The sequence below is a fragment of the Cricetulus griseus genome, chromosome 4 (assembly GCF_003668045.3).
Source record: "Cricetulus griseus strain 17A/GY chromosome 4, alternate assembly CriGri-PICRH-1.0, whole genome shotgun sequence".
Lineage (NCBI taxonomy): Eukaryota > Metazoa > Chordata > Mammalia > Rodentia > Cricetidae > Cricetulus > Cricetulus griseus.
This window is the reverse complement of record NC_048597.1, coordinates 167,645,476-167,671,862: the sequence shown is the minus strand read 5'-3', so window position 1 is coordinate 167,671,862 and position 26,387 is coordinate 167,645,476. Positions and strand designations below refer to the sequence as shown.

Here is a 26,387-nt window from a genome sequence, read left to right as displayed (position 1 = left end):
CAGCCGCGAGGTGCTTGCTGGGGCGGTGCGCGGCGGCGCGGGGGTCTGCGGGAACGCGGCTCGGGCCCAGCAGTTCTCAGCGGAGCCGCCGCCGCCATTGCCGCCTCGCTCGGTGAGCTCCGCTCCGCTCCGCTCGCCCAGCCGGGCCTCCGCCGGCCGCCGGCACCATGGGCCAGTGCGGCATCACCTCCTCCAAGACCGTGCTGGTCTTCCTCAACCTCATCTTCTGGGTGAGCTGGCGGGCGGCCCCGGCCCGGGGAGGCCTCTGCGCGGCGCGGGTGGACCGGGCGGGCGGGCGCGGGAGCCAGCCGAGGGGGTCGTCCGAGTCCTGCAGCCCCGGAGCCCTTTGCTGGGGTCCTTCCCGGCCCCGACGGAGGCCAGGGCGGTGCAGACCGGAGGTCTCGGGGCCTCGGGCCTGCTGGCACGGTGCCAGGGTTCCGCGGGTCGCCGAGGCCGGAGGCAGCGTGCGGGACGCTCAGCTCTCGGTGCCGAGTCTGTCGGGACGCCAGGCCTGAAATGGGACACTCCCCAGCGAGTCGGGTTCCACTGTCTTTGTCTGAGCCCTCCCAGAGCCCGTGGCAGTCCCCAAGTCGTGTAGCAGCTACGCGGGGACGCCGGTTGAGTCCTGGGCCAGGAATTTCGGCTTAGAGCTCTTTGTGTCGAGTTGGTTGGCTGGTAACCAGCCCAGAAAACTGAAAGGATTCAGCCTGAGACAGCAGAGCATTTCTTTGATCAAGAAAGTCGCCGTCGTGGGGATGGGTAGCCTGAAGTTATAAAGCCTTTTAAGTGTTTCAGCTGCCACGAGATTTATAAAGCAACAGATTCACTTTTATGAAAGATTGCTTTTTTTTTTTTTTTTTTTTGTACCGGACCCCAGAGATAGTGTTTACAACCGCCCTATCTTGTGGCCCTTATCTCATCAGGGACTTTGTAGTAACCTGCTGTTCTTGGGCTCTCTCCGCCTCTTGAGTCCTTCTGAACTTTGCACCAGGAAAAATCTTTTTAAGCATGTCCTCCATCATATTTTTTTTTGTTTTATTTAAAAAATGAACACAAAACAGCTTAACAGTCGAACAGGGTTCAAACCTGTTTGCCCTGATATTGTAAGTGAAATTTAGGTAGTGTAGTGCAGTATAACTCACAAGTGTTGGGTGTTTTCTGATAAATTATTTGATGAATTATTAGTTATGGGCACACACACTACTGGTGATTTGTGACCCAACTGACCCCCATGTCCTCAGGCTGGTTTCAAGTTACCTTTCAAAGAACAATTCCCCTGGCCATACTTTAGTGTATCATCACCACCACCCCCATTTCCATTCAGCTTCTATCTCGGAAAATACGCACATGTTTTGGAAAGAATCTACCTATTCCTTTTGCCCCTAACAAAGAATAAAACCTTTCATATCCTGACTGCCACAAAGGATGGTCTGGATAATGAGGCACTTAGCTCTGTGGTTGTTTGTGCTGGAGACTCATGATTGGACTCAGACTGAGCTACTTGAAATCACCTGTGTGGCATTGGAATTCCTGAGGTTTCTTTTCCAGTTTAGAGCAGATGTTCCTCATACTTTAAATTGCATGCCTGTTGAAAAGGAAAAATTTCAGAGATCCACAAATGAAAAACACTTTGTAGCTAATGAAATACTTAAGAGACAGAACTTTGTTTTTGTTTTTTACTTCTTTTTATTGTTTTTGTTTTTTACTTCTTTTTACTGTTTTTGTTTTTTACTTCTTTATACTGTTTTTGTTTTTTACTTCTTTTTACTTGTTTGAGAGGGGGTCTCAGTATTAGCTCTAGCTGTTTGGAACTCATGTAGATCAGGCTGGCCTCCAACTCAGATTGATCCACCTGCCTCTGCCTCCCAAGTTCCAGGATTAGTGTGGGCCACCACACCTGACTTGAGGTGGATATTATTATGGATATTCCTTGTGGGTTTATGGAAGTAACTATTTGGTTTTGAAGAATATTAGGTGACTTCTAGACCATTCATACTCAAGAGTCTAGATGTGTCAATATGAGAAAACATTGAAAATACAAGAGCCATTTTCTTTAAATAATCAAAAAGATTTATTATATAATAACATATATAATACCAGTTAATTCTTAATTCTGAGTGAGTGCTTATGAATCTTTGGAAATTGTATGAGTATATTCACTCCAGTGAAAGTTATATTGTGAATGTCCTAGTGAGTTTTGCTGAGGCCAGCATCATACTGTTTATTTAGTATGCCTTTATCTGAGTTAGTAATAGTAAAATTTTTGTGAGCCTTGAGAAGGAAGTCAAGCAGAAAATAGGGGAAAATATATAGTGCTGTGGAGGCACATCTCCTGACAGTGTTAGCTTGTAGGCAAACTACTGGAATCTGACAGTTCTAAGAATGTTGAGTGCTTCCTGCTTGCCAGTCGTTGTGATAAGAACTTACTTGAATGTGATTTGACTGGAAGTGTTGCTATGCATATTACAAATGAGGGCATTCAAGAGGAGGGAGTTCAGGTAGCACACCCAATATGTGGCAGGGCCAGTGTTCAAACTCAGGTGGTCTTCACATTGCTAGAGCCTGTGGTGTTAGAACTTGTGACTTGAAAAGATTTGGAAAGGGCATGGGGCTCAGGGACAATGTTAGACAGTATTAGAGGCTCTTTTCTCTAAAATGTACTGATTTTCACATTGTTAGATACTGTACCGACACTTAAGCTGTGCTGTTTAGCTCATCTTTTTAAGAGTTTAAATCATGAAGGAGGAAATACATTAAATTGTTAACAGATTTTTGCCCTGAAATTATAGTACATTCTTCTGTTCGTATTGAGGGTGTTCTTATAGGTGGTCTCTCCCTATACTGCCTAGAAATACGTGACTGGAAGAGGGATCCTCTTCACATTCAGCACATCAAGCTTATCAAGTTTAGATTTCCTTGGGCAACTTGCTCACACTGCCTTCTCACTATTGGTACTGGCTGGTCTTTGGTAGGTGTTAAAAGTTTAATTGCTTTGGCAGAACCTTTTATCTTGATATACTGGTTCCTTTGGCAGTTTGCCCAATGGGCTGAAATAGGGAAATAGTCATGCCAGTACTTGGGCTTTAAATAATCTGACTGCCAAAACTATTAATGTAGACTTAGTGTAGTTTGAGACAACTTATTTGTATGTGTGTATGTGTATGCTCGTGATTGCCAGTGTGATATGTACATGCCACAACATGCATGTGTATAGGTCAGAAGACAACTTGCAGAAATTGCTTCCTCCTACTATAGGGGTCCTAAGGATGGAACAAAGGTAGTCGGCCTTCGTGGCACTGGCCTGAACCCGCTACTTCTAAAACCCTGTTCTTCAGCAAATTCCTGGGATATTAGGGGTTTATAGCTTAAATGATAATTTTTGACAAGTGTAAAGGATGTACAATTTGTGTCTTAATGGTAATGCAACATTAAAATGTTTTTAAGGTTTAAAATTTTATGTGTATGGGTGTTTTGCCGGCATGTACGTTTATACACTTTTATGCCTGTTGCCTGTGGAGGCCAGTAGAGGTTGTCCAGTACTGAGTTAAGGACTGCAGTGTGGGTGCTGGGAATTGAACTCGGTTCTTGGAAGAGCAGCCAGTGCTTTTAACTGCTGAGCCATCTCTCCAGTTCCAAATCTTCTGTTTTTTTGTAGAGTAGTATAGTTTTAAATATAAGTGTATTAGTGCTTGATTCATGAGCATTTATTAAAGGTTATGTGGGTTTGAAGTAAAGGCTATGTTTTGAAGGTTGTTACAGTGTTTATCAGTATAATATGCACCTTTGTACTGAGGTCAGGCAGGATTCTTAATTTACGAAGTCATTTGATCTGACCCAGGAGAGACTTCATCTGAAACATGTTCAGATGAAGAATTTTAGTGTAGCAAAGTCTTTGGGTTTTGTATGAGCACACATGATTGTATCCTGTGCACCCCTTTGGAGGTCAGAGGATAACCTCAGATGTCAGTCTTTCCCACCTTGTTGGAGACAGGGTCTTTTTGTTGTTTGCCATGGCATAAACCACACTAGGTAGCCCATGAGCTCCTGGAAGCCAGCCTTTCATCTCATCAAAAGAGTACCAGAACTTGTCAGTTCTGTGTGGATTCTCAAACACTTTACCCTGAACCAGCTACACAGCCCTTAATCAATACTTTCTCATACCACACTCTCACTCTGGTAGGTTTATTAGGTGCTCAGTCCAGTCCTGTGTTACACAAACTATTTTATCTACCCTATCATAAAAACTATTTAACTGGTATTTACTTTGCACATATTTATGTTAGGCATTACAGAGGCTATAAGAGAAATCTTTGTCCATGCTTATAGACTTTCTAATCTCGTGTCTGTTTTGTCTGTCGTGTTTCATCTGAATTGAGAAGTAATGCTAAAACAACTTGTGAAGTAGGGAGAAGAAAGGCATTCCAGAATGTCCAGCGCTTGTGCTAGTATAATTTATTCATATGATGTAATCTGTGTAAAGATGTTAAACTGCATAAAATGTGTCCTGAATTTAAAATAATGTACTTTCCTGTTTGAAAGTCTATAACTAAGGAAAATTGCTTTGTTAAGCAAATATGAACATTTGCACACCTGTTATTGCAGCTAGGTCATAAAGCCAGGGTACACTTGGCATGTTAAAATCACCAAGGACAGACATAGAGATTATATTTCATGCTGTTGGTTAAGAACATATAGTGAAAAGGGCTGGAGAGATGTCTCAGCAGTTAAGAGTAGTTGTTGCTCTGGCCGAAGGCCCAAGCTTAGTTCCTAGCACCCTCATGGTACCTCAGAACCATCTCTAAAACTCTAGTTCCAGGGACTCTGATGCCCTCTTCTAACTTCTGTGGGCACCAGGCACACACGTGGTGCACAGACATACATGCAGATATAACACCCATACATTGCAGGGCTGTGGTGGCGCACACCTTTAATCCCAGCACTGGGGTAGCAGAGGCAGGTGGATCTCAGTGAGTTCAAAGCCAGACTGGTTTACGAATTCCAGGACAGCCAGGAGTGTTAACACAGAGAAGCCCTGTCTTGAAAAAACAAAAACAAAACAAAACAAAGGACAACTCTAAAATAAAAAAAATTTTAAAGAGAAATTTAAGTGTTTTGCAGTCTTGTCACAAGCCTCCTTGAATACACACACACACACACACACGCACACGCACACGCACACACCCCTATTGTATGTTTTGATGTTTCCTGTGTGAGGCATATATAAATATAAATAGGATATGCTGATCTGCTTTTGTTTCCTGAACTTCTGTCTGTATGACTGTTCTAAAAGATTATGTTGTTGTAACACTTCTTCAGCCAACAGATTGTTTATTAAAATAGTTTTTCAGTTTGTTAAGGAAAGAGGTTCAACTTTGTTGATAGGATGATGCATATATATATATATATATTTTTTTTTTTTTTCCTGTTTTTTTGAGACAGGGTTTTTCCGTGTAGCCCTGGCTGCCCTGGAACTCCTCTGTAGACCAGACTGGCCTTGAACCCAGAGATCCACATGCCTCTGCCTCCCTAGTCTTGGTCTTAAAGGCATGCGCCACCACCTCCCAGCTTCTCTTTATTTTTGATGTGAAAAGTTTTTTGACTTTGCAGCATTCTTAGTCCTGTCTGTGACCTTGGGTAATCATTTAGGTCAGTGGTTCCCATTTTCCCAATGCTGTGGCCTTTTACTACAGTTCCTCATGCCGTGTGAACCCAAACCATAAAATTATTTGCATTGCTACTGTTTGTAATTTTGCTACTGTTATGAATTGTAAATATCTGATATGCCAACCCCAAAGGGGTCTCAACCCACCAGTTGAGAACTGCTGATTTAGGTAAAACTTAGAGCCAGGAGGAGAGTTCTGTGATTGCAGTTTGAGGATGAAGTTTTCCATCTCTTTTATAATATTTATCTTTTAGGACTGGGTGGTGGTTGTGCAAGCCTTCAATCCCAGCACTTGGGAGGCAAAGGCAGGTGGATCTCTCTGATTTCATAGAGTTGTAGGACAGCCAAAGCTACACAGAGAAACCTTGTCTTGAAAAGCAAAAACAAAACAAAAGAATGTTTATCTTTTTTAGAATACTTACTGTTCTTTGAAGTGTTGCAATAAATTTTATGTCATAGAATCTGATTCTAGTTAGGGTCTTTTGTTTTTCCCAGGAAATTCCGCAATTTTACTTGGCACCAAACAGGTATAAATCATACAGTCAGTAAGCAGTTGTGGACTGCGGGTGGGGTGGATATCTTATATTAACGGATGGGCCTTTCTTCAGAGATTTGATCTTAATTGTTAATCAACATATAATTAACAGATTTCACAACTATAAATTGTCAATTTCTATAATAAAAGCTAATATTTAGCTTGAAAAAAAATCTTTTCTTCCTGATCCTCCTCTCCTCGCTCACACCAGTAGGGAGTCAGTAGATGAGAAATTTTTGTGGTTTTGTATTTGTTTTTAATCTAAGAAGACTATAGTTGACATTATGCATTTTTACATTGTTGCTGCTACTGATTTAAACACATAGCTAGACTAACATGATAAAGCTTAAGCACTCCAGACTCCCAAAGTAATAACTGACTTTTTACAGTTAGAGTGGGCTCAAGCAAAAAATGGTCTCAAAACAAAGTTTAAAGTCCATGATTTGTAGCTGGCCCCTGGAGCCTGAAAGTCTGAATATGGCCAGTTTGTCTGTAGCCATTAGTCTGTCTCCAGTTTCATTACTGTCTGAACTTTTGGAGCTTTCAACTGGTAGGTAGGTATACACTGGATTAATTGGATCAACAATGAGTATAAAAAACCAAATGAAAAGTAAAAATACAGTAGGATTGAGGAGCATGGTTTTTTTTTTTTTTTTTTTTTTTTTTTTTTTTTTTTTTTTTTTTTTGTACTTGGAGACAGGGTTTCTCTGTGTAGCTTTGGAGCCTTATCCTGGCACTCGCTCTGGAGACCAGGCTGGCCTCCGCCTGCCTCTGCCACCCAAGTGCTGGGATTAAAGGCATTCCAGCCACCAACGCCAGTCGAGGAGCATGACCTTTTTAATGTCATCAAAATAACAGTTAAAAAGGATTAAAATATTTAAGAATAGTGGCAATGATGTCAGTGATATTGATTGCATAAGTAGCTTGACATTGCAATCCAAGTAGGCTTTGACAAAGAATGTGTACAGAAAGAAGTATCCATTAGAAAATATCTAACAGCTGAGTCAAAGTTAGACCTAAAATAGTGATAAACGGGAGCAGTTGACAGGCACAGGGATTGAAGAGAGAGCTAGTTTATATGTTTAAAGGCAGACAGATCTAGGAATAATCTGGAAAAAAAAACAGTACAGCCTTAATTTCAGACATAACTTTAAATATATTTCTGTAAGGGTGTATAAATATATATATAAACACTTAAACATATTAGAAACAACCTAACACTAATAATTTCATCACTCAGACAATATCTTCTTTTTCTTACAAATGTTTTTGTGCTAAAATATGTAGTTTTTCCCTTAATGTACTATAAGCATACTAAGTTGTATTTTCAGTGTTTCAAGGCTATAATGCAAGCATGCCTCTTAGGCTTTGGATTTTTGCTTTTGTTGCCATTTTGTGGTGGTGTTTTGACAAATGTACTTATCATTGTTTCCATCTTGTGTACTTACAGACTCCCAGAAGTGGTGTTACTAGGTATAAATGCTGAAGTTTGTGTATGTTGTGGATTGCTTTCCAAAAACATAACTTTTGTACTTTTTTGTACTCTCTCTGGTACAAGTTGAATCCTGCTTTACTTTATTATTGACCAATATGTCAAGTAGAAAATGATGTCTTTATCATAGTAGCTTCAAAATGTCTTATGTAGAAGTAACCTTGATCTCTGAAAGACAGCTGAGGGTCTTCGGGATAGTCTTTTTATTGTTGTTTTTGGAAAGGTGGCAAGAGATTAAATGAAATACATAGACGAGTAATTGTACTTAGTGACATGAGCCATTTTATCAGTAAGCCTGAGTGAGACAAAGATTTCATGATTTCTAAGGTAGTGTTTACAACAGGAAGGTAAAGTTTTAGGAAGGTTTCTTTCAAAAATGGATTGTACAGAATTACCGATAATTCCTTGCAGGAAAATAGTGAGGTATATACAAATCTAATATGGCTGCACAAGAAACTCAGAATTAAATATGTGTGTGTATATAGTATTTCTGATTTCTCCCTTCTTTTCAATTTGCTTTTTATAGTGTTTAGAGTACATAGCACTTTTTTGTTTTGGTTTTTTTTTTGAGACAGGGTTTCTCTGTATAGTTTTGGAGCCTGTCCTGGAACTTGCTCTGGAGACCTGGCTGGCCTTGAACTCACAGAGATCCACCTGCCTCTGCCTCCCGAGTGCTGGGATTAAAGGCATGCGCCACCAACGCTCAGTGTACATAGCACTTTTTCACCAGGTTTTCTCCACTATTTTTTCTTCCCCAATCCCTGTTCTTTATCAGTTGATTCTTTGAGGCAAAACTCACTCTCAAAGAGTAATTTATCCAGGGAAGCAGAATCATTAGGCTCTGGGCTTTGAGGTTATGGAAGTCAAGGTGGACCCTGCTCTACATTGACCCGTTTTTGCAATTGTAGACAGGATCACTGTTTCTGTGACACACCACACCCTCAGTGACTTCTGTTTGCCTTGTTTTTATTCAACATGTTCTGTGAGATGCTTCTATTGTCATGGCTCTGAATTTCCATATGGATAAATTGACAACAGAGCAATTTAAACAGGTCTGTTTAGTTTTAAGTTGTCACTTTCCAGAGGTAGGTCTCAGAGTGCTTGATTACAATGAGGGAATAGTTTAGTGGGTTTTAGGATTTCATTGGCTGGACTTTTTTTCCTCTAGAGAGTTGAGTTTACCCCTCCCCCCAAAACAAACAAACAAAAAACCCCACCAACCCCGGTTTGTGAACATCAAGGCAGCAATGTTATGTAAGAATGAAATTTCTTACATGAACACATTCACACTTGTGTAGATGTAGAGAAAGATTAAAAGCACAGAATTATTGCCACACTTTTGAAACTTGTAATAGCCCAGTTTATAGAGGAACAGTTCAGTTAACAGAAAAACACCTAAAGTTTTAAACTTCTGTGGCTTAATTTAAAACGTGGGTGAAGTAAAAGAATGATTTTTTTCCAAAAAACTCAACCTTTCCCCTAAATTTCCCTTTACCTTGTAAAAGGGCAGTTATTTTTAGTACACTGCCTGGCACAAATCCTCCTTATAGGCCCGGATTCTCTTAGCGGTGACCAGCAGCAGCTTCCAGGTTCCACAGTGCCCTGCCCTGCTGCTGCACCCTCCTCCCTCCCTTCTCCTCTGCAGCTGCTTTGTTGGGAATTCCATCACCACCCTGAAAATGGGATTCAAGCAAGCTCACCTGTTAACTTTATGTAGGTTTTCTAATAATGTTCCATCTGCATTAAAAATCAGAGTGACTACTAAGTTCCCATCGTTAGTAAGAATTACTTATGCTCCTCCCTGCAACTGACTATGCAAATTACTATTTATCTTGTTTGGCTATTTTTCTTTTTTTTTATGCTGATGGTTGGATGTCATTAAGGCAGATACTTAGAATTGTTTAGGTTTCTTGGCCACTGTATTTCCAGACATCATTTAAAAGAGACAAGCACCCCTGTTAGACTGTCCTCATCAGGGAGTACAATATCTACTTGGTGTGTCTAACTCTTAAATTACTTCCTACTGATGTTGAAGAATAGACAAAGTCACCTCTCCTGTGAGCATTGCCTGTTGAATGGTTTGCAGCATGACTGACTCATCTGTCATCTTTCAAATAATGAGTAATATTTACAGGTAGGACCACTTACCTTGCCTTTCACTGGGTTTTCTGCATCCAGTTTTGGTTTGTTTTCCTACATTCTTGTGCTTAGTTTCAGAGGAGTGCCTGCCTCACTCTGGTGAGAGGGGGACAGCCCAAGAGACATTTCACATGGCCCATTCCCAGACATACCAAGTGTGAGTCTCATAGGAATCTCTTTAGGCTAAAAGCTCACTTTATTTCTAAAACACAAGTGGTTCCTCAGTGCCCCGTGCTGAATATTTTTGAGTATTGTATCCTCTTGTTACATTTTGATTCAGATTTATCTAGGCTAAAACTTCATTTACTAGCTGGGCCTGATGACACAATTGGTTAGTACACTATACTTAAACAGAAAGTTAAAAAAGAGATTTATTTTTACACTTTTATTTATTTATATAAGGCTCATTTTATGTGCATTGGTGTTTTTCCTGCCTCTCTCTCTCTCTCACTCTCTCTCTCTCTCTCTGTGTGTGTGTGTGTGTGTGTGTGTGTGTGTGTGTGTGTGTGTGTGTGTGTGAGAGAGAGAGAGAGAGAGAGAGAGAGAGAGAGAGAGAGAGAGAGATCCCTTGAACTGGAGTTTTAGACAGTTGTGAGCTGCCATGTGGGTCCTGGGAATTGAACCCTGGTCCTCTGGAAGAGCAGCCAATGCTCTTAACCACTGAGCCATCTCTCCAGCCCTGGGATTTATTTTTAATTGTGTCATGTGTGCACACATGCGTTTGATGTGGTTGTCTGTGGAGACCAGAAGAGGGTACTGGATTGTCCAGGACAGGAACAGGTGTTATGGGCAGTTTTGAGCTGCCCAGTTTGGATCCAGGGAATCAAACTTAGTCGTCCTCTGGAAACACAGTGTATGTTCTTAACCATTGAGCATCTTGGTTGTTTTTTTATTTTTAAATTATGTGCGTTCGTGGGGAGTGGGGGTGTTGAGTATATGTGCACGAGTGATCAGGCCTGCAGAATCCAGAAGAGGATGTTGGATCCTTTGGAGATGTGGGTGACAGGAACTGAACTCCTTTGGAAAGTAGTATGTGCAATATTCTCTCCAGCCACTACCACCTCCCAAAATCATTTTAATTAAAACTTTTTGTTTTGTTTTTGAGATGTTTGCCACAATTTCCACTTAATCCCCTACCCCTTCATTTTGAGGCAGGGTCTCACTGTAGGTTTGACCTACCTTGAACTACTGTTTATATCAGGCAGTCCTTGAACTCATAGAAATCTGCCTTCCTATGCCTCCTGGGTGCTGGGCTTAAAAGTATGGCCACCACACAGGCAACCCTCCCCCACAAGCCTTTTAAGAAATAACTCTATAGGAACAGTTCTTATTTAAAGTTTGGTGAAAGCAATGAGCACAATTTGATTAATTCATGTTTGAAGACTGAATTATTTGCTTTAGTAAAATGTTATTTTATATGCATGTTTGTGAATATATAGCATGTATGTGTAGTTGAGAAAGTGTTTTGATAAGACATTGTTACAGAGTCCATACGCCTCATCTTTTTTCTCATCCCACAGTGATGTACCCCAAAAGCAGATGTGTAGGTGAATTTCAACAGGTCTATTAGCTCTTAGTGTAGCATTGTTTTAATGGTAGATTACTGACTATGACCTACATTGTGTTCTAGAGGTGGTGTCTATCAGAATCCAGTAAGCAGAATTAGTTACCACATTGTATTTGAGTAGTAAACTGAGAACTGAGCATTGACTGGACAGATGAGAAAACATGAGAGCCAGCTAAAGCCAGCTGTCCTTTCTGTAGAGGTGGAGGGTATGGTGAGGGCTTCTCAGTAAACATGATACTTGGTCGTGCCAGGCACTGTTTGAAGTGATACGTCTGGTGACATAGGGCTGAGAGGTGAACAGGCGAAATCTGTGCCCTGGAGGTATACTAAGAAATACAGTTAAGTTGAGCCATTGTAAAAAACATATATTAAGAAATAGTTAAATTGAGCCATTGTAAAAAAAAGAAAAAATGCCCTATTTGTGTTTGCTCAGGGCACTATGTGAATGGCTGAAGGGTGAGCAGCTAAGAATGGCTTCCATGAGGAAACGGTGATCTGTACGCTGCATCCAAGTTAGTAAAACGGGAGTATAGTGCTAATTCTAGCTGGTATTGAAAACAAAAAACCACAGACAGATATTGGGGTTCAAGCTGAAGATCAGAAAAGCAAAGCGGCTAGCCACTAGAGAGTTGTCACCTCTACCAACGATCAGACCAAAGGGGTGGTCCTGTCCTCAGACTGCATCTTCAGACCACACTGCTCCTCAGACTGCACTGAGCTCTTGTGTCCTCCCGCCTTATATTCTTCTCTAATACTGGGATTAAAGGTGTGGGATCCAAAGTGCTGAGATCACCTTTATGTGAGCTGTTTCTCTTTAGACTGGATCAATTTCCTGTAGCTCGGGGTAGCCTTGAACTGCCTCTGTCTCCCGAGTGCTGGGATTAAACGTGGACCACCTGGCCTCTGTGGCTAGCTAGCTTTGCACTCTGATTTTCAGGCAAACTTTATTTGTTAGATCATAAACAAAGTCCCACACAGGAGCAGAGGTGTAAAATGAGAGTATGTGTGAAAGGTGATGGAGTCTTAAGAATGTAAAACCAGAGACAGAACAGCGTAAGTCACTAAAATGGGCACCGGTTAGGCTTCACCCTGTTCATAGTTTTAGCAACAATAGCTCTTATAAAGAACATATCAAGGGGCAGAGTGAGAGTCTGGGATTAAGATTCAGGGCAGCCTAGGTTAAGACTAGCACTGCAGTAAGGTGACGTCAAGGTTCAGCAAAGAGGCTGAGTGCAAGTGAGCTGGATTTTAGGCAGAAATGAAGTGTGACGGCACCCTAGAGCTGAAGGAATCCTTGGTGAGAGTGAGAATACAAGCAGCTAGGAAAAGAGAAAAAACTAGCAGTGGAGGAGAGATGATCTAAAAAATAGTATCTCCATTATTCACGTTTTATTATTCTTAATTAGTATATCCATTCAATTATGAAAAATAGTTTACCGAGCACACAATAAGGTGGTGGGAGTACCTAGAGTACTGCCTGAAGTTCTCATCCCATTAAAAAAAAATCTTGTGAGTGACTGAGTGTGTGTGTGTGTGTGTGTGTGTGTGTGTGTGTGTGTGTGTGTGTAAGTGTGTAAGTGTGTAAATGAGTACTTGAACCTCCTTTTTCTGGATCTGACAGTGAATGTAATGATGTATTATTAGACCTGTGGTGTCCAGGCATACTGAACCTAATAGACTTCATAACTGAACTGAGTTTTCAGGTTCAGAGGATTGAATGGTAATCTTTAATGTTAACTGTGGAAGCTGTTTGCTAGTTTGAAGATTTATATGTTTAGTCTTTCAAAGATGAAGTAATCATGCTTGTGTGACAGCTCTGCAAGTTCTGCCCCCTAAAACAAACAATTTAGCATAGCCTGGCACTGTGTGCCTACTTGTCTATATGCAGGTAGCAAGCAGTAAGCACAGAGCTGGGGCCCAGTGCTCATAAAACCAAAAGTGATGGAGAATGTATAAAGTTTCCCCTGGAGAAGAGTCCCAGAGCTGGAATAAGGCTTTCTGTGCTCACCTTCCTCTTAAGTGTTCCAGTACCCATGACTCCAAGTGCGGCCCCAAACCATAGCCTTAGCCTTGGTGGGAACCTGTTAGAAATGTAGAATCTCAGATCCATTTGAGATTACTGAGTTTGAGGATCATGTTGTTAAAAAATGGGTAGATGGCCATGTGTTAATGGCGCCCGCCTTTAATCCCAGCACTTGGGAGGCAGAGGCAGGTGGATCTCTGTGAGTTCAAGACCAGCCTGGTCTACAGATCAAGAGCCAGGACAGGCTCCAAAGCTACACAGAGAAACCCTGTCTTAAAAAAACAACAACAAAAAAGAATGGGTAGACAGAGAAAGGTTTGTAGTGTGCCTAAGCCTGGGCTCTTTGCTTTACTGTCTCTAGGACAACATGTTTTTGGTTTCATGTTTACTAATAGTTTATTAAGAAAGCTAAATAGAGGTTTTTTTTAAGAGTTAATTTGCCTGAGCTCAAGCTCTAACTCTGTCCCTTTTATCATTTCTCTACTTTTAGAATACAGTTAAAGTGAGTTCTTGTCATTGTTTGGTTTTTTGGTTTTTTCTTCTAAATTTGAAATTTTATGTAGTAAAGAATTTTGCCAGGGGTGGTAACTCATGATTTTAATCCACCAGGTGGATCTGAGTTCTGGGGCCAGCCTGGTTTACAGAATGAGTTCTAGGACTGCCAGGGGAACACAGAGAAACCTTGTCTCAAAAACAACAATAACAAAAGCATTTTAAATGATGAATCAGGAAGTTTTAGCTTTACTGATTTAAGAGTGGTGGAAAATCTCATTTGACTATAGCCTCTTGGGTTGAAGGCAGCTCAGTTGGTAGAGTGTATGACAGGTGCAGAGCCCTGGGTTAGATCCCCAGCACCACGGTCCGTGTTTGAAAGAGAAGTCAGAAATTCAAGGCCATCCTTGACTACATAGGGGATTCAAGGTCAGCTGGGATACACAAGACACAAGAAAAAAAATACAACCCAAACAAGAGTTGGAAAATTACAGTGACGGCATTCAGACTGGTGTTTCTTCCTGCTTTTACAGGGGGCAGCTGGTATTCTCTGCTATGTGGGAGCCTATGTCTTCATTACTTATGACGACTATGACCACTTCTTTGAGGACGTGTACACGCTCTTCCCTGCGGTGGTGATCATAGCTGTAGGAGCCCTGCTTTTTATTATTGGCCTAATTGGCTGCTGTGCTACAATCCGGGAGAGTCGATGTGGACTCGCCACCGTAAGTTAACAAACACTTCATTCACCACATGTCAGACTATGGGGGCTGTTTCATCTGGGTCTCTTTCTTGAATTGAGGGTGAAGTTCTGTAGATGTAGATGCCTTGCCTCTTAAAACTGCACCAGAATGAACACATTTCTTAGCTTCTAGAGGTTTGTCTCATATACTTTTATTTATTTTTTTTCGAGACAGGGTTTCTCTGTGTAGCTTTGGAGCCTATACTGGCACTCATTCTGTAGACCAGGGTGGCCTCGAACTCACAGAGATCCGCCTGCCTCTGCCTCCTGAGTGCTGGGATTAAAGGCGTGCACCACCAACGCCTGGCTTAACACTTATTAAGAAAATGTTTAGAACTATTTATTTTAATCTCTACTTAATTTTTGACGATGTTGTCTTACAGTTTGTCTTCATCCTGCTCTTGGTTTTTGTCACAGAAGTTGTTGTTGTGGTTTTGGGATACGTGTACAGAGCAAAGGTATGTTGTCCATGGTGACTCACTCACACATGACTTATTTCAGCAAAGCCACTGCTTTAAAATACCTAAGACTAATTAGCATTTATTTATAAAACTTCTGTTCTCGATATAGCCGAGTACAAATTCTATTATTATTTTTGTAGACATTTGATATCAACAAGTTGGGCAGCTCCCCAGTGCACAGTTGCTTTGTCCTTTTTGACTGGCTTGTTTTGCTAGCCTCTTTAGCATAGTCTTTTTGAAGGCTATTAACCTGTGTGATTTAGTGGATCTGAACTGTTTGCTGCTAGTTTGAATCTAACTGGAGCAGGAAGTCTCTCTCTTACTGTAAGTGTACAGAGTACTCTGGCAACTTGGAAACATGCTGTAACTGATGTTACTTTGAGCAGCCCTTTTGAGGGATGGAATCTTTCTTTTGATTCAGGTGGAGAATGAAGTTGATCGAAGCATTCAGAAAGTATATAAGACCTACAATGGGACCAACCCTGATGCTGCCAGCCGTGCTATTGACTATGTACAGAGACAGGTGAGCTTCCTTGAAGGTTGTTTGCGCCTGAGTCCACAGAAACTAGTTCTTCTCTTTCTGTGTATGTGGGCTGCGTGAACCTCCACAGCTGTACGAGAGTGTGTTCCTGCAACCCTGCCTCCGTTTATTGCTTTTTGCCAGTCTTGTTTCAACTATCATATATACCTATTTGTTGCTTTATTTTCTTAAATTAAGTCACAGACATTTCAATAAAGCTTAAGCATTTTGCCATTGGAAATGATACTTAGCTCAGAGTTGGATATTTTAATGTGTAAGGTGTATTTGGGGACTGAGAGATGGCTTAGTGGTTAGGAGCATGTCCTATTTTGCAGAGCACCTGAGTTTGGTTCCCATTCATTCCTGTCCTGCATATCTGTCCTCTGCCCCGTTCTTTTTTCTTTTTCCAGAGATAGGAACATTTCCTTGGTCAGAAACCACCTCTTATGCAGTATAGGTTTCACATAGAGATCCTAGAACTCAGCCATATTTACACTGAGATTGAAAATCCAGTTCTTCATTCATACTAACCTTATTTTAAGTGCTGAGTTCATCCTCATGTGGGTAGTGGCTCCGGGTTGGATTGTACAGATGTGGTGTGTGCTTCACTGTAGAGAGCTCTGCTGAGATCACTGATCAGGAGTAGTTTGTTAAAGCTCTGTAGTGCACAGAGCTCAACACAGACACCTACGTAAGTTACCTAAGGAATCTCTCTCTTATCCAGTTGCACTGTTGTGGAATTCATAACTATTCAGACTGGGAAAATACAGATTGGTTCAAAGAAACAAAAAACCAGAGTGTTCCTCTTAGCTGCTGCAGAGAGACTGCCAAAAGCTGCAATGGCAGCCTGGCCAACCCCTCCGACCTCTACGCTGAGGTGAGTTTGAACTGTTCTTTTCATTATTTAGTCACTGCCCTGGAGACTTCTTTTCAATCTTTTTACTTGACTGTAATGACATTTTGTTTCACTATAAATATTTTAATGCATTGTCTTTTGCTTTAATTGTGTACGATAAGTTACTCTAATCACTAGTTGTTTTCATTGCCATTGCTGCCAATGAGTAGTAATTTGTGTGTCTGCAGCTTTCTCTTTAGAAACAGGTCTAACGAGGCTGTGTGTTACAGGGATGTGAGGCTCTGGTTGTGAAGAAGCTACAAGAGATCCTGATGCATGTTATCTGGGCAGCATTGGCTTTCGCAGCCATTCAGGTGAGCAGGACTAGCCAGGGAGCTGTTATTGAGGTAGTTTGTCTTTTCATGTCATCAGCCCTCATGGTTTTAGTTACTAAACAGCGAATCTTCCTGTGTATGGGTGGCTTAGAAGTGATTCCCATACTAGCCACCAGTTTCCAAAATCCACTCTCTGCACCTAGACCCAGAATGGTTTAAAGAAATCAGTGATCTTCGTGATGACAGATTGTGTTGAGGAGACTCTGCCTTACTTTCCTGTATTGATTAGTGAGGGCACCATTCAAAAAACAGATGTGTCATATGGGGCATTCCCAAAAGGCATTTTGAAAGAACTCCAGATATTTTTAAAATATTGCTATATTTCAGTTTGGAAATGAAAAGCTTTCACTTCAGTCTTTTTGTATACTGTTTCACTTTCTTCTTGTTTTTCTGTTTCAGCTTTGCTTCTTGTTTGTTTTGCTTTTACTTTTTAAATTTACTTTTGTTGTATTGGAAATCAAACCTAGGATCCCATGTATGCCAGGAGAGTGCCATCCAACTGAGATACATAATTTCAAATCTTTAACTTGTATTTTTTAAAACTATTTTATATGTATGAGTGTTTTGCCAGCATTAATGTCTGGACACCATGTGTGTGCCTGGTACCAGTAGAAACCAGAAGAGGGCATTGGATCCCCTAAGATTGGAGGTAGAGATGGTTGCAGGCCACCACTTGGGTGCTGGAAGAGCAACTAGTGTTCTTAACCACTGAGCCATCTCTCCAGTCCCCCTTACTTGCAATTTTTTAAAATTTTTATTTATTTTTAAATAAATAAAACACACACCAAGACCTTTAATATTAGTCTCTTCTAAAAGCAACAGTTTCATTGCTTTATAGAAAAGATCTCCCAGTAATAATTGAGGCTCTAGCCTTTTCTGTTTGTGGACTTAGTTGTTTTAGATTTACTATGTGCAAATAAGAAGCCCTTGATATCACTTGACACATACAGAGATATGTTGTACCATTGTTGATAGCTAAGGGAACCTGTTTTCTCTACTCTGCCAGTGAAAACAGGCTTTGTATTCTTCAAGTTGGTCAAATTATCTGGTAATGGCTTCATCACTTAATTGTCTTCCTTCAACAATACACCGTCATCTCTTAGCCCCACAGGAAAACTATTAAGTTAGAAGGACAGGCACTTTGCATGCAGCATAGCTATCCACATTCTCAGGTTTATACAGTATATGTTACAAGTTCTGTTGGGTTAACATTTTGCAGTCTAATTGATAGTAACCAGCTATTTGGAAAGCTTTTCTATCAGAGCTAGTTTTGAGCATTTTTTAAAAGCTTTCAGTTCTTGAAATAGGTTTTTAGTTTCAAATATCTTTTAAGATACCTTTTAATTGTTATGTTAAAGCTAGCATAATTGCTGCTTTAAATGTAAATTGTTTGGCTTTCCTGACCTTTGCATATTTGAGTAGAAGCTATTGTATTTACTGAAAGTTGCCTTTGAAATGGCAAGGGGTGATTGTTTATTTTGCTGATATTTAAACAGCAATGAAATGATTCATTAAAAAGCCTAGCTCCATATATGCTATGGTCTCTGCCATCCTGAGCATTTACTTTATAGCTTAGCATAGCAGTAATCTGGTGATCAGCATGAATGTATTCCACATTTTGATACGTATGCAAACACATTCATTTAGCTAAAATCAGTGAAATAGAGCAGTCCTCGTGAGTAGAATTCTGGCTTGTGCGTTCTTGGTAACTTTCATGACAAAGCTGTATATATTAGAATGCAGCAGGAAACAGCCACTTTTGTTGCTCAGGAAATAGAAGACTGATGAAAGGATGTCTTGACAGCCACGTCCTGACTTAAGTAGTAGCTTGTAAAGATACATGATTTTGGTTGTTGTTTGTGTGTTTTTTAGATTAGCAAGGCTAAGTCAGGAATTCTGAACTTTCACAGATTTAAAACCGAGTGGTTTGGAAAATGAAAAAACTTTAGTCCAAGCGAAATAATAAATTTCCCCCAATGTATTTTTTTAAGAGTGCCTGTAAATGTTCTAAGGTTTTGGTATTCAAAATGTGGTGCAGATTGTTATCCTGAGTGTGGAAAACTGTAATAATCACAGAGGTGACTCAATAGCCTTTTTTTTTTTTTTAAGATTTATTTTATGTATTTGAGTGCTCTATCTACATGTCAGCCTTTATGCCAGAGAGGGCATCAGATCCCACGATAGATGGTTGTAAGCCACCATGTGGGTGCTGGGAATTGAACTCAGGACCTCTGGAAGAGCAGCCCGTGCTCTTAACCTCTGAGCCATCTCTAGCTCCAACTTAATCGCTTTTATACTTGTAACATGACATGGAATTTCTGAATTAGATAGAATGCTTAAAGACTCTCCAGTCCTTTCCGCTTTGCTCTGCTGCACAAATTAGGAAGAGCAAGGATAGTGTGACCATTACACGGGTAGTGCAAAACAAAAGCCTGGACTCCAGTCCCTTTTGTATTCTGTTTCCAGTTAGAAACCAAAAAATTGGACTTTTCAGATGAGATGTGTAATTCTTCTTCTGACCCCTGACTTATTGGCACTCTAGATGGTAGGATACACAGAGAAAATGGAATGGCACAGTTGAGGAGTGGATGCAGCAGAGACCAGGTTTGTTTCTAGGTTCAGAAAGCCTAAATATTTACTGTATGTCCCCTTAAGAAAATGTTTACTAACCCTTGCTCTAGCATAGTTAATTACCCAGGTTTATGTAGGACCAAAAAGAAAGAACCCTGTAAAAGAAAACCCTAGCTAATTATTATGATAGGATTTTTAATATAAGCAAGAGAAGTTTCATATTTTTCTTATATCCCTTGTCAGTTTATTAATCAGCATGATGTTACACCTCTTTGCAAATAGATAAATGATCAACTAGGAATTTTTTTTATCTAAAGTTTTAATAATGGTACAAATCAAGGTTTTGATTTGTTAAAATTTTGAGGGATTGTGCTGAGCAGGCAACATGGGGAAGATGAATTGCCACTCTCTTCCAGTGAGCCTGCCCTCAAGGTGGAGCTGTCAAGAACAGACTTTAACAGAGGCTAGGAAGTTGGTAAAGTGCTTGTCACACAAGCATGAGGACCTGAGTTTGAGAAGGTAGGGTGGGGATGACGGAGCCTGGAGAGATGGCTCAGTGGTTAAAGAGCACTGGCTGCTCCACAGAGGACCCAGGTATGATTCCCAGCACCCACATGTTGGCGTACGACTGTTTGTAACTTCAGTTTCAGGGAATCTGATGTCCTCTTCTGGCCTCTGTGGTCACCAAACATGTATATGGTACACAGAAATACATGCAAGCAAAATACCCATGCATGTAAAATAAATTTGTTTTAATTCCATTACTTGGAGAGGGAGAGGCAGAAGGTCCCTGGGCTCCCTGGCTAGTCAGCCTAGGAACTAGGATAATCAGCAAGTCTCAGGTCCTGGTGAAAGACCTTATCTCATAAAGCAAGATGGAAAGCTCCTAATGGGCCCCTGGAATTGACCTCTGACATATGCAAATGCGCAAGCACATACTCACACACCATAAACAGGGAAAACTTAAAAGTTAGGTGTGTGGTCCCAGTTGTAATGCCAGCACTTGGGAGTACATGCAGGAGGAATAGAGGTTCAGAGCAGCTTGAGCATAGCCCTAGTTTGAGCAAGACCTTGTCTCTTAAAAAAAAAAAAGCCATTTTGGCACACAAGTAAACATATTTTGTAGGGTCCATTTGATAATTCAGTACATGTATATATTGTATAATCTCCAAATCAGATTATTTCTCCTTGAGTATGTGTCATACAAACTTTGCTGGTTCATTAAAAAATATAATGAGTTATAAACTCTAGTTGTGATGGGGGAGTCCTTCTGTGTATATGTTTGTCTTATTGGTTGATAAATAAAGCACTGTTGGCCAATAGGAAAGCAAGATAGGTGGGGCTAGGAATTGAAGATTCGGGGGAAATGTAGTAAAGACAAGAGTCGCCATGTGATCTCCAGGAAGACAGGATGCATTCTGCCGGCATCCTTGATAAGTCTTTATAAAATATATAGATTAATGGTTATGGTTGATACTTAAGACAGAGCTAGCAAATAAGGAATCCTAGTCATTGGCCAACAGCATTGTAACTAACATAAGTCTCTGTGTGTTATTTGGGACCCTAACGTGGTGGAACTCAGGAGACTGAGGGAAAGCGTTATCCTACCCCAGAGTGTTTTAAGAACATCTTCATTTCTAATTGTATCTTGTTCAGCCTCCTTCCTCCTTCATCCTTCTGATTCTAGCCTCAGCCCTGGTCTGCCTTGGTCTGTGAGATCAACTTGTGGTTTCTGAATCTGGGTGACAATGTGTGGTGCTATTCTATGCTATTCCTCTTATGTCCTCCATTTCTCTTGCTGCAAGATTTGAATCTTTAACAGATAGTATTTTGTATATATACACCACATTTGGTCAGTCTTAATTAGCTTTGAATTTTTAATTTTTTTTTTTAACTTTAAAAATACTGTTTGGAGTCAGAAAGATGACTCAGTGGTAAAGACACTTGCCATCAAGACCTGAGTTTGATCCCTAGGATACATGTGGTAGGAGAGAACCAACTCCTGCAACTTGTACTGTGTTCCCCCATACATGCATACAAAACAAAATTGTAATTAAAAAATACCTGTAATTGTCAAAGGCAAGTGTCCGACTCAGTCTTCTCAGTCTTGACCCAGTACTTGAACCCCTCTCTCCCTCTTTCTGTGTGCATTTGTGCACATACACCTCTACTTCAGTACCAGCCTGCCTTCTAAGACTGGAATTACAAGTTGCTAGGCCTCTTGCTGCTTATATGGGATATGGGTATCTGAGTTTTGGTCTTTGTTTGCATGGCAAAGGCTTTAACTGTGAATCATCTCACTAGACCTCTTGATCCTTTTTTTGTAGAGGCAACTCATTTGTCTCAGTTTTTATGAACTCTTCTGTTAGATAAGCACTCAGTATTTGGAGGCATTTAGAAGCTTACAGGGATGTAGCTTTGGCCCTTGCTTTTTGTTTGAGGTAATTGTGGATTCCACTTTTAAGAAATAATTTAGTGAAATCCCTTGGCTGCTTTGACCACCTTCAGTGATCAGCTTGCAGAGTATAACATACCAGCTAATAGTATTGATAGTGTCTAATCCCTTCCAGGTTTTTCATTTGTGTTTAGTTAGTTCTACACAGTTATTCTACACAGTAGGTGTCTATATCTACCACCACAGTCAAGATATCAAGAGCTGGAGAGATGACTCAGCAGTTAAGAGCACTTGCTATTCTTGGCTTGGACTCAGTACAGTACCCAGTGCCCATATGCTGATTCACAACCATCCAAAACCAGTTCCAGAGATGAATCAGTGGGCATCAGACATACATGTGGTTCACATACAGACAGGCAAAACAAAAAAGTTTTATTTGCATTAGTGTATGAATCTTTTGTATGCATTCATGTTTGTTCTTGTTGGTTCCCCTCACACTGGGCTACAGATGGTTGTGAGTCAACATTTGGCATGCTGGGTCCCCTGCTAGACCCCATCTCATTTCCTCTGCAGCAGCAGTAAGTGCTCCTAATCACCGAGTCATCTCTCCAGCACCAAAACAAAAAACAAGTGATCTCAGTACCACAGCATTCCTTCCTGTTTGCTTCTTATAACTGTCCTGCCCACCACATACCTACTAATAAACGGGCCTTGATTTCTAATATTTGTCAGTTCAAAATAAAGTATAAAGAGAATCACATCCATATGGGCTTTTTCTAGATCTACCTTGTTTCATGGCTGTCTATTATCCCATTTGGGGGGAATACTTTAATTGATGTTAATAGGCACTTCTGTAAATCCTGTTAAAATGCAAGTAGTGGTTCTCTGCTTTTGTGTGTCAGTCTATTTATAGTAAGTGTGTGTGGCTGTGAAACTGAAGAGTTAAGGATATATAATGAGTTTTGGTAGGTACTTGGCTGTCATTTCTCAGAAAAGGGTGCTTCCAGTAGAAAAGATTTCTAAATTTTGTACGAGAATATTTCTACACACCTCCACCTACATAGAATATCATAGAACATCGTATTTGACTTTTTTGTTATTGTTGTTTTTTCGAGACAGCGTTTCTCTGTGGCTTTAGAGGCTGTCCTAGAACTAGCTCTTGTAGACCAGGATGGTCTCGAACTCACAGAGATCTGCCTGCCTCTGCCTCCCGAGTGCTGGGATTAACGGCGTGCGCCACCAACGCCCGGCTTAGAACATCGTATTTGATAGTTTTTTTTTATTTTTTGGATTTTGTTTCTCTGTGTAGCCCTGGCTATCCTGAAACTTGCCCTTTAGGACAGGTTGGCTTCAAATTCACAGAGATCTGCCTGCTTCTACCTCCCAAGTGCCTGGGATGAAAGGCGTGCGCCACTACCACCCAGCTGGTAGTTGTTTTTAGTATACCAGTTGTCTTGGTACGGTAAGCATGCCTTTTTCTTTTCTCTTTTATTCCCTTTTTATTTATTTTTACAGATTTTATATTTGGTGTTTTATTTGGTCTAGGTAAAGATTGCTTCCCATGACTTGAATAGTACAAGGGGACATTTTCATTTTAAGTATATATATATATAAATATTCCTATAATATTTCCAAGTCTGTTGTTGCAAATTTTCAGTAATTAATGTAGTGTTAGTATAGCAGAATGTTGGAAGTGGTTCTGTAACACTTAATGGTGAGAAGATGTTTCTGGGTAGAGCTTAATGCTGCTAAATGGACTCATTTCTAATCAGTAGAGTTTTGTTATGCCTTTTAAGTTACTTTAATGCCAGTAACAAGTTGACTTAAGTGAAATAAAAGAGGAAAGAAATAAAATGTATTTCAGACCTCCTCAGCAGAAGTTCCCCAGCTGAGAGGAATGTGAGATAGATGGGGGTGGGAAGGGAGATTGTTTTTCCCCTCCTAGACAGTCAGTGATTCTTGAGGTTAGTATTTTATTGCTTAGTTTAACATAATCTGAAAACATAAGTGTGTGTTTTTATAGCTATTCTAAGAATGCTTTGTTGTCTAATGGCCAGAAATATATTTCTCTAAGAATTGATAGTAAATGTGCCTAGAGTTGGAGAATATCTAAGCAAATGTTCAACAGACTCTGCTTCCAAAGTGTGCATGGTGCCGTAGACCAGCAGCCACATGGTAAATATTAATGGGATGGTGCTGACGGATCTGAACGGGTGAAATAGTGGCTAATGGAAGCCAGAATCCACATGTGGCTCTAAACATGGAGGGTTCAGATTAGGGACAACCGCATCCTCTGTGTCTCGTACTTCGACTTTATGATCCAGGTACATTTGCTAAAATTAGATTGCCCTGTATGTACAGAGAACCTTGCCTTTTAAAATCCAATAATCTAGGCCCTTCACTGTCTTTGAGAAATTGAAACAGCAAAGTAACATTGGTACTATTTGTATTTTGTGAGAAACTGGGTCAAGAATTTTAGAATCATTTTTTTTCTTTTTGGTTTTTTGAGGCAGGGTTTCTCTGTGTAGCCCTGGCTGTCCTGGAACTCATTCTATAAACCAGGCTGGCCTCGAACTCAGGTCTGCCTGTCTCTGACTCCCAAGTGCTGAATTAAATTCGTACACCATTACTGCCCAGCTGGAATCACTGTAATATTATAGTTTAATAATGTAACATGTCTCTATTTCAGTATGCTACTCCAGAAGAATGTAACTAAAATGGAAATGATGGAGTAGCAGTGTCCCTTGACAAGTAATGTGTCAATAATGCCACAGAATCAAAAGTTGTAAATAATAAACAGAAGCCTTCAAAATACATTTTTGGCACTGAGGCTGCCTTTCTACCGTAATGAGTTTTTGTGGGTTGTTGAGGAAGCCTCTCTCCCTCAAATCCAGATGTCTAAAAAGACACTGTCCAACAGGTTTCTCTAGTCTTGTGCTGTCTGGCAGGGGAGCCACAGCCACATGTGCAGTCCCAGACTGTCACCACAGAAGCTGCTTTGGGAAGCACAGCTGGGCATTGTTAGTGGGGAATCTCAGTAAGAAGAGCCCTGGGTTGTGCCAGCTGCTCAGTTCCTGGATAGGAAGCAGGGAAGCTGACGGATGCTTAGTACTTAGCCACTTCCGTTAAATATTATATGTTCGTAAGAAATTTCCTCTTTTGTTGTTTCTTTTTACAATTTGGGGATCATTAGAACTTGAAATAACTTGATTGCCAATAAAGAGATACACATTTGCCAAGTGGTCATTAGCCATTTCACATTATTTTCTTCCTGCAGCTGCTGGGCATGCTGTGTGCATGCATCGTGTTGTGCAGACGGAGTAGAGACCCTGCCTATGAGCTCCTCATCACAGGTGGAACCTACGCGTAGCGGACAGCGCAAGCCTGAGCTGATTTTTAGTGTCCTTGTTCTGATTTGGAAGGTGAATTGAGCAGGCCTACAGCAGTTGGCTCCTGAGTTCATCTAGTCAAAGCACACATACACTGGTGTTGGACAGCAGCTTGGCAGTTCATGTACCCACCTATGGCTTTCTTACCCTTGTTGTTGCTGACTCTCTGCCCTTAATCTCAGAACCATTTTTGTAGTGCGGTAGAACTAAAGGAGGGTGTGGGCCTGTTTCTGTCGCCTCTGAGGAGTAATGGGACAATGTTGTATCACTGGGCCCTTTTTGTCTTTACAAGAGAACTCTTGGGGGTGAGAGGGTGGAAGCCAGCTGTCTGGTGCCCCTCATCAGTGTCCTTTTAAAGAATATATACTATAGTACAATAACATAGCAATTGTACAAAATGGCTAACATAGATTTTAGAATCACACAGTGTGTCTTTGTTCATCTTCAAAATCAGAGACTGATCTTTGAAACTAGTGGTTTTTAATCAAAGCCGGCTTTATAGGAGGACTATAATGTATGCACTACTGTTTTAAAGCAATTAGTGTGAATGTGTGAGTTTCTGTGTGATTGAACCCATTCATCATCAGTCTTAAACTCATTAGAGATAATGTACCCATGTAGACTAGCAAAATAGTATGTAGATGTGATCTCAGCTGTAAATAGAAAAATTTAATTCAATAAACTCTGTATCAGCCCTCACCATGTAGTTTTTAATTATTTGGGGGATATTTCAGTTCCAGAGCAGCAGTATAATGTTTCAAATGCTGCTGTTGCCTGCAGTTCCTCATGGATTGCATAGTTTTCATTGTATGCGGCCAGATTCTAAAGGCGTGGTACTCGGCAAACCACAGGTGATTTTAGAGTTTTTCAGAACATCTGTGTGCAAGGCCTAGGGGATAGACACAGTGGTGGTGGTGTCCTTGTCCCAAGGAGTTTGAGATCCTAGCACAGGAGACATACAGAAGCAGGTAATTTCTGTCAGTGCAGTGATGGGAGGAGGCACCCAGAGATCAGGGTTTAGTGACGTCACTTACAAACTCATGGAAAAATTGTGGTCAAGCCTAGAAGATGGAGAGGCTCTACAGGGCTCTGGGGAGGTGCATAGGCTGTGTACTTCCTTCAGCCTGGCCTTAAAACAAGGCTAGGGAAAGAAATAGGTCCTGTGACAA

General features: G+C 40.8%; 1 protein-coding gene across 1 annotated transcript; it reads left to right on the top strand.

The window, feature by feature from the left end:
- Nucleotides 1-25,917, top strand: Tspan3 (tetraspanin 3). The gene is made up of 7 exons (XM_027415026.2): nucleotides 1-230; nucleotides 14,444-14,635; nucleotides 15,036-15,110; nucleotides 15,535-15,636; nucleotides 16,358-16,510; nucleotides 16,759-16,842; nucleotides 25,107-25,917. Exons 1-7 carry the CDS (start codon nucleotides 168-170, stop codon nucleotides 25,197-25,199), a joined length of 762 nt encoding a protein of 253 aa, XP_027270827.1. The 5' UTR covers nucleotides 1-167; the 3' UTR covers nucleotides 25,200-25,917.
- Nucleotides 25,918-26,387: the final 470 nt, after the last annotated feature.